We start from the raw sequence: 11,883 nt of genomic DNA, 5'->3' as shown, positions 1-11,883 counted from the left end.
CAAAGGTTTAGCTAGCACAGTAAGGGTGGGGAGGTGTAAGACTTGGAAAGGAAGGAACAAAGCCCTCATTATTGTGTATGATATGATTGTCTATAGAGAAAACAAACAAAAGCCTTTAGATAAATGATATGAATTAATAAAAAGAGTTCAGCAAGATTTCTGGATACAAAATCAATAAACAAAAATCAATTGCATTTCTATACACCAGCAATTAGAAAACGTAACTTTTAAAAGTTACGACTTTATATAATAGCTTAAAAAACATAAAATATAAAATATACAAACATAAAACAGTACAAACAGACATTATGTGCCTCTGATGGAAAGAACACACCACAACATGTGAAGTAGTTTGGGCTAAAAAATGTGAGCCCAAATCTAATCAAACCTCTGATTCAACCACCAGTTTACAGAAAATAAAGACGACAGGAATTTGTTTAACCATGCCACAGGATGCAATAAGCTACAGGACAAACAACCTAGTTTTTTTCCAAAACAGATAGCAAGCATAAACAAGCTATAAAGGGAGAATTTATAGATTCAAGGAGACTTAAAAGACATGCCAATCAATTGCAATGCATGGACTCTATCTGGATCCTGATTTTAAAAAGACAAACTATAAAAATAAATTATCAACTGTAGAAGACTATTGGAAATTTGGACATTGACTGAATACTTGATGATAGTAAAGAATTATCATCAACTTTTAGGCATGATAATGCTATTGCATTTTTTTTTTTAATTAATTCCTCTTCCATGGACTGTGGCTGGACTTACTGGCCGACTTCTAATGAACAGTGTGTGGAAAAGGGAAAATTGTACCTTTACAGTGACAAATGGCTGACAGCACCTTAACCAAGTGGTGAAGGTTAACATCACCAGTAATAATGTATCCCGTGACATCAAGTAATGAGAAAAGCATCACCTGTGTGGTTTTCTTTCCCTAAATCCATAATCCCAGTCTAATCATGAGGAAATGTCAGATGAACCTGAATTGAGGGATATTCTACAAAATACCTGATCAGTACTTTTCAACCCTGCTTTTCCGTGAAAAACAAGGACAGACTGAGAAACTGGCAGAAATTGGAGGAGCCTAAGTAGGGAAGACAACCAAATGCAAGGTGGCTATTGCATTTTAAAAAAGAGTTTTAGTTTTTAACTTTTGGAGATACAAATTAAAATATTTATGGATGAAATGATATCTGATTTTCTTCAAAATAATTTTAGAATGGGGGAGAGAGTGAATGGAAGTATGGATGATATGGTTGGGGCAAGACTAGTCCCAGGTTTCCAGTGCTAGGTCTGAGAGATGAGTATGTGGGTTTGTTCCAGGGGTTGGCGCAATTTTTTATGTAAAGAGCCAGGCAGAAAATATTTTAGGCTTGGCAGCTTTATGGGCTCTGTAGCAACCACTCAACGCTGCCATTAGAGCATAAAGTCAGCTATAGGCAATATGAAAATCGTTATGCCCGTGTTCCAATAAAACTTTATTTACAGAAACAGGTGGCCAGCCCACAGGCCATAATTTGCCAGCCCCTGCTTATGATTTGGTCTACTTTTTCATATCTTTGAAATTCTTCATAACAACAACAAAAATATATGTATATATAGTATTTAGGAATATATCTGGAAAAAGATACATATTGAAAGACATTAAAGGAGGTCCAAATAAATGGAGGAATATATTATATTCATGGATTGTAAAACTCAGTATTCTAAAGAAGTTAATTCTCCTCCAACTGATTTATAGGTTCGATATATTTCCAATCATGAAAGTAGGCTGAACACCTACTTCCCTTGCCCAGACTGTGCTCAGACAGCCCCTCCTTCTCTCCACCCCTCCCCAAAGCAGACTCAAATGCCCTCTGGGAATCCAGGATCCAGCAGGCTTCAGTCTGTATTGGGATTCTGGTTACTTGTTTTTTTTCCCCCTCTGAACTGTAAGAGGGAAAAAACTGTAACTGGGGAACTCCTGGTGGACAAACCATAATAAAGTCCCTCAAAAATCCCAGGCCTTTGGCACCTGGTTCAGGGCACTGACTGGAATTGTGCAGGCCTGGATTCACATTGGCTTCACCGCTTACTTGCTGGGTGACCCTGAGTGAGTCACTTAACTTCTCTGAATTCCAGTTTTCTTATTCAGTAAAATGAGGACACTGACGTTTAGTGTTGTTGTGAGGATTAAATGAAACAACACATGTGAAGCTCCTGGTATACAGTAAGCACTCAATAAAAAGAGCTATTCTTAGGCTGTCCATCTGCAGGGAAGACTTGCTCCTCCCCCACAACTCGGCCCCACACACCTCGTGACACTTTACAGCTGCAGACAAAGCTGTCCTCTACGTGTCTTCTGTGATCCCATCCTGCTGTCTCTGCCCCAGACGTCACTGGCCACTGCAGGGCCCAAGACAGAGATGGTGTCCCATCCTGCCATCCCTCCCCTCCAAGAGTCTCTGTTTCAAGTGAAAAGAATACAGGTCCAGCTGATTCTCCCCATTTAATAGAGGAGGAAACCAAGGTTGAGAGAAGAGACATCTCTTGTCTAGGGTCACCCGGTCATAAGAGGCAGAGCCTGATCTGGAACCTGTCGGTCTTCCACTGCCATGGGCCAGGCTACCCTGAGGGGAAGGTGCTGGGGTCTTAAAAAAGGCTCCAGGTCAGCCGGTCACTACACCCACACTTGCCCACATTTGCTCATTCCCCACTTGGCTCCGTCCCCAATCACCCGCCCTTCCCTGTCACAGCCTGGCCTCAGTTCTTCTCCCGCAGCTGGCACCTGTTACCATGGCAACAGGCTGTTTGGGAAGCTGTGGGATGATGGCTGTGCTGTAGAATCAAGGACGGGGCTGGAGGAGAGTGCGGCCGTGAGCTGCTACCAGCCAAGCCAAGCAGGAACCCGGTTCCACCATCAGGCTCAGGCAGAACCCCTCAAGTTCTGCAGACCCAGGAAACCCATTTCTGCGTATCTGGTTCAAATAAATAATCAGAAATGGGGATAAGCTGGATGCCTAAGGATGTTCACCCCTGCATTCCTGACAGCAGGACAAAATGGTGTGATACAGATTTGAGTATTTCCCTTGTACCAGTCACTGTGCTAAATGCCAGACACGTCACCTCATTTCTCCTCACCACCACCCAGAGAGATGAGTACTTTTCATACCCCCATTCTGCAGGTGAGGATATTACACTCTCAACGGTAGTGCCACTGGCCTAGGTCACTCAGAGAGTGGCAAAGCCAGGACAGACTGCCAGTCCGTCAGCCTGAGCTACAGCAGTCGGAAATGAGAAAAGGAAGTCACAGCCCATCCTCTGGTCCTTTTGGTGCTCTACGGCTGGGAAAAATACGTCTATGACAGCTGTGACGCAGGGTTCAGGGAAAGCACAGGCTCGGACGAACAATATGTACAGACTTGGAAAGATACACAAATACTATAGAGCCTAAAATATAAATAAAATGCATTCCCAGAACAATAAGGGATCATATGAGCCTATTTATATATAAAAAAGGCTTGATGTACAGATGTTCGTATGTTTACATCAGTTCATAAAAAGAGAAGTGGAAGGGCCCTAACCACTAACAGGGGTTATCTCCGGAGGAAGAGCAAGCTTAGGGCAGGGGTGGCATAGGGACTTCCTCATTCTGTGCTAACAATTTCGTGTGAAAAAATTTAAAGTGCCCAAAAAAAGCAGTTATAAAATTAGATACATATGATCCCATTTCTAGTGCATATACATAGGAAAAGGATGTATACCAAAAGGTCACCAAGAGGTAGCTCTGGATGTGGCATTATGGGGGATTTTTATCTTCTTTTTTATTTTCTGTGAAAAAAATATATTCCCTTTTATTTAAAAAAAAAATCAATGTTTTTGAGTGATGTTTACAAAGACAATGTAATAACATTTCAATGCAATTATAGTACCAAAGGGTGGTAAATTGTACAGGCTATTCCAGCTCTACTACTTATTTGCTGTTTGACCTTGAACGAGTCATTTCACTTCTCTGAGCCTCAGTGTTCACATCAGTAAAACGAGTATGTAGCAACAGTATTGATCTCATAAGGTTGTAACAAGGACTGAAGACAATGCACGTGGTACAGTACCCAGCACATATTCAGAAAGCTACATGCTATTTCCACTGTAATAATAACATGGAAGCTTCACCACCAGCCAGTGCAGCAAGCTGTCAAGACAGGCTGCCTGGTTTGTATCCTGGCTCTGTCATTTACCAGTTGTGTGATGTTGGGCCCATTACCTTACCTCTCTGGGCTTCATGTAAGGATTAAATCAAAAGTGCCCAGAAAATTATACATATTCAATAAATGTGGCAAAAATTCAACTATGTGAGAAATATACACTAAAAACAAGTAGAGCCATCTTCTTCCTTTGGTGTATAAATGTTAGCTATGATTATTAATAAAATAATAATTATTATAAGTAAAGAACAGCAGAAGGAGAAACAATGGATATAGGGAATATGGCTGGTACTAACTCCACAGCTGTGTAAACTAGGAGAAGTTTGTTAACCTCCCTGAGGCTCAGTTTTCCCTCTGGAATATGGGGCTAACGCCTATCTTATAGCGCTCACATTAATACTACAGGAAAAGCAAATTTCACATGAATTAAGCACTTTACCTTGTGCCTTATGCTGTGCTAGACAGACTATCTTACACATAATCCCATTTAATCCTTAAAACAACTCAATCAGGTTTGCATCAGCATTCCCTTTTCGTAGATGGGGAAATGTAGAGGTTTAAATAGCATCCCAAAGCCATTCAGCAAGGAAGTGGGCAGAGGTAACATTTGAATCCAGGACCCACCGACTCTAAAAGATAATGAGCCCCTCACAGGAGTTCAGAAAATGTAGTTTATTTTCTCCTTCCTGACCTTGATCGGTTTCTGTGTACTCATCTACAAAATGGGCATGAGGGACAATGCTCATTAAAAGCCCATCCATCTTAGCTCTGTTAAGTTGCACTGCCAAGAAATGGACTGGCCCATCCTATCCAAACTTCTCAGGCTCAGCTTACCAGTTTAGGGCAGTCTCCTGAGCTGGACTCCTCTGACCGGTCCTGGCTGGAGTTGCCTGAGCTTCTGTCTGTGCCTCGTGCCTGGGCATCGGGCGCTGGGCCCCTCCTCAACTTCTTTGTCCATTTAGATATTCCCCTGAAAGGGCCTGAGCGGGCCTTGCTGGCTACAGGCTCCGGGGGGCAGCTGAGGCTGGCCAAGGGCTCTAGGGAGCTGGCCTGGGTGTCCGAAGCCGCAGGGGGTCCCGGTCCCCACCTGCCCCTGGACACTGGCTGAGCCTCGACCCCCAGCTCCTCCTGGCTGTGTGAACGGGCAAGGCCACGGTCACTGCCAGCCCCTAGGGTGTTCTCAGCTTCTGGCTGCTCTGCAGAAGCCTCTCCACACACTCCCCAGCATGGCGCAGGGCTCTGTGGAGGATCCCGTGGGGCCAGACAGACAGACTCCCCTGCACTGGGCAGGAGGAGCCTGACAGGGCCTCGGGGGCTGCCTGGCCAGGCCCCATTCCCCACAGTGGGCAGGGCACTGGTCACCCAACTTCCACTTGGATCTCCAGGCCCAGAGCAAGTGGGAGAGAGAGGACTGTGGGGGCCTCCCAAGGACTCCATGTTAGCGTCTTCGGGGGGTCCTCCCACAGACTGGGGGCTGTCCCCACCAGGGCTCTGACCACCAATCCCCTCCCCACCCTCAGAAAGGGCCCCACACATCCTGCTTTTCTTTCTTGGCTCTGCAGTGGCTGAGTCTGGAGAGGACAGCAGGCCCTTTTCAGGGGGCTCCCCCTTGCTGAGGGTGGGGCTTCTTCCATCACACCCTAGAGAACTCATCCCTTCTTCTCTGGCTTCTCTGGGCCTGGGGCCGCCGGCCTCGTCCACCCCTGCCGGCCTCTCCCTGCCAACTAGAGCTCTCTCTGGGAGACTCACAGACACGCTACAAAGATTCCTGGACCAGCTTTCAGCTAAGATGTCCTGCAGAGAAATCTGGAGTCTTTTGGAGGAAACCCGGAGGTGGAGCCTGGGGTCAGGAATTGCATCCTGGCTCTGGCTCACAGCTGGCAGCTCCAGGACCCCCAAATGGGCCTCGGTGCCAGAGCCCTGAGCCCCCTGGCTGGCCCCTGCAGCACCCTCAGCCTGGGAGCTGGTGCCCTGATGGGCCTCTTCCCTGAGGACCCTCTTCTTGCTTCTAGTCCAAATTTGGGCCCCTGGGCTAGGCTCTGGCAGGTCCACCATCATGCCTGTCACCGAGCTGGCTCCTTCCATGTCCTGCTGGAAAAGTGCACAGCTGCAAAGGATACCTAGAGCACTGTCTTCTGCGCTGGAGCCCCCTGTGGCCCTTTCTTGGGACATGTCTGTTCACTGACAGGAGCTAAAAGCAGAACCCTGTGTGCAGACAGAGGCAGAAGAAACCTCACTGAGGGTCTGACCTGCCAGCCCCCTCGGGACACACCAGGCCACTGGGACGTGGGGGGCCGCCTCCCTGCCAGGCCATACCCCAGGCCCTGCTGGCTCTTGAGGCCTGGGGGCCACAGGCAGACAACACCCAGTGACGTAAGCACCCCAGCAGGACCCGGCCAACACCCAGGGGTGAGGGACCAGAGCGCTGCCTCCAAAACAGGTTGAGCTACAGCCACCTTTAAAGTCTTCCCATCGCTGAGAGTTCCCACTCTGAAAGGAGAAAACAGAATAACAGGTACCATTTATCGATGACTTACTTAGGTGCATTATTTCATTTCATGCTGCAACCCCAGGTGAGGAGACAGATTCAGAGACATTAAGAGACTTGCCCAAGGACACACAGGTAAGAAGTGGAGACGCCCAGCTTCTTCCCTCAACTTCAAGTCGAGCTCTAAACCACTCTGTACCCAGCAGGCACCGAATGGGGCTAATTCCCTTCCTCCCTCCCCTGCCCCTCTCACCGGGGTCCTGTTCCGATGGACATCCCACCCAGGTTCCGAGGCCTGGCGGGGACAACCAGCCCACCCCACCCCACCCCACCGGGCCCCTACCCGCACAGCCACTCTCACCCGGGGTCCCCTGGCTCCCCTTCCCCGGGTTCCACCCCCACGCTGGGAAGGGGCTGGGATCACGTGACGCGTGGAGCCGGCGGCGAGAGAGGGGCGGAGCCCCTGGTGATGCGTAAAGGGCGGATCCCCGCGTGCTGGCCTCCCGGCAGGGGGCGCGCGCTCCCTCCCGAGGGCTTCCCGGAGGAGGTGCCAGTCTCCCGGGCTCTGAATGGAATCCGGAGCAGGAGTAGGAGCGGTAAAGAAAGATGGTTAGTTGGCTCGGGGCGAAGGGCCTTAAATTCCTGTCGAGAGTTTAAACTTGCTCCTAGGGCGACAGAGAGTTATTGAAAGTGCTTGAGTCCCTAGGGGAATGTTAAAATCAGATGTAGACTTTTTGCCTGATTATTTATTATTATTTTAATTATTATTACCGCAAATATAATTTGTGTAGAAGGTGCGTATTCAACCCAAATAGAAGGGCTCGAAATAAAAAAGTTTAAAACTTCCTCTCACTGCCCAACCCCTCAACCCCTGGGGTTTGCATAATATTCTTAAACATCTGTTTTTTTTCTTTACATTGTACCTCTTGACTCTCCTTTGTGTGATGTGAATAACATCCCTTGTTCTCTTCCCCTTCCCACTTCTGTCTTCCTCCTACTAAACTTTTACTCTTGGATCATCAAAGTTTATAGCAACTGCATTTTATCCTGCAAGAATCAGTTTGCCTGTAGGTTGATTCTTAATATTGAAAATCAAGTGACATTTATAACATTACGATTATGTAAATACTTCCCCTATAGAACCAGGGATTTGATAGGCCTCAGTAGAGGGAGCTGGAATTCTCCCTCACCCCACCTGGCCTCCTGAGGGAGCACCTTAGAAGCTTCTCCGCCAAATGGAAGGCGGAATTCATTCAAATGGAACACCTCACTGCGGTTAGAAGGATCTCAAAGACATAATGTTAATTTTTTTTTTTTTTTTTTTAAAGCAAGATAATGTTAGTAATAAGAGAAACTGGGTGCGGGGTATGTGGGAACTCTGCACTATCTTCCACAATTTTCCTGTAAATCTAAAACTGTTCTAAAAAGTAAAGTTTTATAACAAAACAAAAAAAGCTGCAGTGTAATCCAGATAGAGTGTTGTCATGATCTGGCTGTCAGGGATGCAAAGGAGGTAAGAGTTGAGATTGGATGTCACCAGTGATGACAATCACTGCACTAAGGAAAGAATATTTTAGAAGTGAAAAGACCTCCCAGTGGGGCATGTTTGGGTCATGACGGCAGAGACCAGACCAGGCCTCCGGGAGACCAAGTGAGCTGAGCCATATTGGTCCATCTGGATGATCGAAGGCGGGCAACAACGGACACGGAGGTGTTTTTAGCATCACGTGCTGCTGGGGATAAAAGGATAGTGATGGCCAATACTCACAAAGTGCTACTGTGAGCCGAGGACCAGCCTGAATGTGTGACCTTTGTGAAGTCCTTTAATCCTCACACCGAGTCTGAGGTGAGTTCTGTTGTTATCCCTGTTTTATAGATGAGGAAGTAGGCACAGAGAGGGTAAGTGACGTGCCCAAGGTTAGTAAATGGTAGAGTCGGTTTTGGAACCCAGCCAGTGTCTCTGATCAGTCTCTGTCCCCTGATATTCTAATATGTCTCACTGTCCTAAAAAATAAATAAAGGTTTTGCCCAGGTATTGGCCCAAGGCCATTTACTGAATATTTGTGGTTTATCTCAATGATTCATGACAACCCTGTGATATAAACCTAGTTCCCGTTAAATACATGGATTTGTTTCTTGACTTTCTGTACTGTTCCATTAATCAATTAGTCTATTCCTGACCAGTAGACCATTTTCTTAATTCTATAACTTTACAATACATCTTGATATCTTGGGGGCAGGCCTCACCACCCAACTTGGTTCCTATTTTTCAAATTTTTTTTTAGCTATCCGTATACCTTTATTCTTCCATATAAACTCTAGAACCATTTTGTCAAGTTCCTGAAGAATTCTATTGGGATTTACTTTAGAATTTTGTTGAATTTACACATTAGATGTATAATTGAATATTTATAATATAGTGTCTTCACATCCATAGATGTGATATATCTCTCTCCATTCTTTCATGACTTCAATTTCAACACCACATCCATTTTCATTTTAGTTCCAGCTTTTTAAAAATTTTCATAGACATAAAAAATATTCGTTAGTGTTTTTAGTCAATACTTATTTAAGTTTATCACCAGGATCTACCTTCTTTTGTGCTTTGAGTTGCTTCTTGCATCAAACTCCTTCTGTGGAAGAGGTGAAACTAGAGAGTGACTAGATGGGAGGTTGTATCTGTGATTCAGTGTGAGGAGTTTCTTCAGCAAATATTTATTGGACAGTTCCTATAGGTCAGGACCTTTCATGTATTATCTCATTTAATCTTCGCATCAACGCTATAAGATATGATTATTATTTGCTTTTTTCGGGGGAGAAAAGCTGTGGTTCAAGTGGGCAAAGTGGCTTGCCTGGGACCATGCCCCGGGAAAGCAGTGGAGCTGGTGTTCAAATTCAAGTCCGGCTCAACCCGCAGTCCCTGCTTCAGACCATGTTCCCCTGAGGTCAGGAATCAGCCTGGGCCTGGCTCGTTTGCCATTTTATTCACAGTACCTAACCCTACGTACGATGCAGGACCTGCACTGCAGTGATATTTGGACTTAAAAGGAAGAAGACACACCACACACACACACACACACACACGCACGCACACACACATACACGTACACAAGCAGCCAGAGGTAGGAAGATAACAATGGAACATCATGGAAGCCAAAGAAAGAGTATTTTTTTTTAAATAAACTTATTCTTTGAATAATTTTAGCTTTACAAAATCTTGCAAATGTAATACAGGAAGTTCCCCACTCAGTTTCCCCCACGCTGTCATCTTGTATTATCATGGTACGTTTGTCACAACTAAGAAAATAATGTCAGTGCCTTACTATTTTTTATGCAATTTTATTGAGATATATTCACATACCATCAAATCATCTAAAGTGTGCAATCGTTTGTTCACAGTATCATATAGTTGTGCATTTATTACCACAATCAATCTTTTGAACATTTTCATTACTCCAAGAAATAAAGATAAAAATAAGAATAAAAATAAAAGGAGAAAAGAACATCCAAAACATCTCATACTGCCCCCCCCCATTATCCATTTACTTTTTGTCCCCCTTTTTTCTATTCATCTGTCCATACACTGGATAAAGGAGTATGAGCAACAAGATTTTCACAGTCACACAGTCATCCTGTATGAGCTATATAGTTATACGATTGTCTTCAAGAATCAAGGATACTGGGTCCGTGCCTTACCATTAAGTTTACTCCAGACTCTGGATTGCACCCGTTTTCCCTTCATGTCCTCCTTCTCTTCCAGGTTCTAATGCAGCGTGCTACCCCACATTGACCTGTCATGTCTGAAGTCTCCTCTGGTCTGTGACAGTTTCTGAGGAGCAACAGCTGGCTGTTTTGTAGAATGCCCCTCTACTTATGTTTGTCTGATATTTCTCTCCCCACTAAACTGGGGTTCTGGGTTTTTGAAAACAATATCCCCCAGGTGGCGTCTTCTCATCACATCATGTCAGGGGGTACATGAAAGTGATGTGACGTTGGTGACAATCTGCCAAGTTTCTCCATTGTAAAGTCATTGTATTTAGAGTTGTAAGACAGGTGATGTTTTCAAAGAATATTTAATGCCTGGCAAAAGGGTCATAATGTGATGTTAAGCACAGGAAAAAGAATGGAAGAAAAGACACCAATATTTTAACAGTGGCTCAAAGTTGCTCCTTTTTTTCTCTTTTGCTTTTCTGTGTTTTGTCACTGTTCTACAATGAATGTACACAGTGCTTGAAATTAAAAAAATTTTTTAACTGTATATGCTTTGTCCCCCATTTTGCAAAGTACACATACAGATGTGTATTCATAGGAAAAATTTTCTAAGGACATTTGCTAAATGTTGACAGCTAGGGGTGATCTCTAAGTGCCAATTTTTATTTTCTCATTTTGAGTTTCATATGTTTTTTTCATTTTTTTTAACAATAATTTTTTTTGTTGGAGCTCAGTGCATAGAATTACAGTTAGCATAATCATTGGGCATATATTGCACATTTTCATCATTAATTCCCATGCGCCCTTCCCTAAATTGTTTCTGTGTTCATTTTAATAATATAAAAATATCCATGAGATCGATGCCTATTATGAAAACTAAACCACTTACAAGGACTTCCATCTGCCAATATAGTCCTCCCACTTTCATCTGCCCAAAGTGACCCCTCACTTGAATCCTATTTTCACTGTTCTCTTTTATTACATCTTTATTTCCCAAAAATATTTTTTTCCTATATTCAGTTTTTATTAAAAGCTAACCACATTGAATGCAATACTTTGGAATTCGCTTTTATCACTGAACATTATGTTGCTAAATTTCATCCATATTATTGCATTTGACCACATTATGTTCATTAGAACTGTATAATATTCCATTGCATGTTATTCCAGAATATTTGTGTCTGTTCCCCCAACAGTGGACATTCAGATTATTTCCAGATTTTGTACTAATAGAAACATTCCCGTAGGCATCTCCTCATGTACATGGTAAGCGTTTCTCTTGAATGTGGAGCTAGGAATGCAATTTCTGAGTCACAGTTGTCTTCATTTGGGTTCCCTCAAAGCAGACCCTGAGACAGACTTAGGTGCAGGTAGTTTATTTGGGAAGTAATTCCAGGAGGCAGGAATGAGAGAGCAGGGAGAATGAATCAAGAAAGAAGGAGAAAATAAAATAGGGGTGCATTGTTGAAGTCACTTTGACTCCCAGAATGG

General features: G+C 44.3%; 1 protein-coding gene across 1 annotated transcript; it reads right to left on the bottom strand.

Moving 5' to 3' along the window:
• Positions 1–5,018: 5,018 nt before the first annotated feature.
• Positions 5,019–6,257, bottom strand: LOC119514342 (SPOC domain-containing protein 1-like). Its single transcript, XM_037810057.1, has one exon. It carries the CDS (start codon positions 6,249–6,251, stop codon positions 5,019–5,021), a length of 1,233 nt encoding a protein of 410 aa, XP_037665985.1. The 5' UTR covers positions 6,252–6,257.
• Positions 6,258–11,883: the final 5,626 nt, after the last annotated feature.

The sequence above is a fragment of the Choloepus didactylus genome, chromosome 2, assembly GCF_015220235.1.
Source record: "Choloepus didactylus isolate mChoDid1 chromosome 2, mChoDid1.pri, whole genome shotgun sequence".
Classification (NCBI taxonomy): Eukaryota; Metazoa; Chordata; class Mammalia; order Pilosa; family Megalonychidae; genus Choloepus; species Choloepus didactylus.
Note: the sequence above shows the minus strand (reverse complement) of the source record. Positions and strands in the feature narration are given on the sequence as shown.

Excerpts from the sequence above, each read along its gene's own strand:
- LOC119514342 (XM_037810057.1), bottom strand. The coding sequence starts at position 6,251 with ATGATGGTGGACCTGCCAGAGCCTAGCCCAGGGGCCCAAATTTGGACT.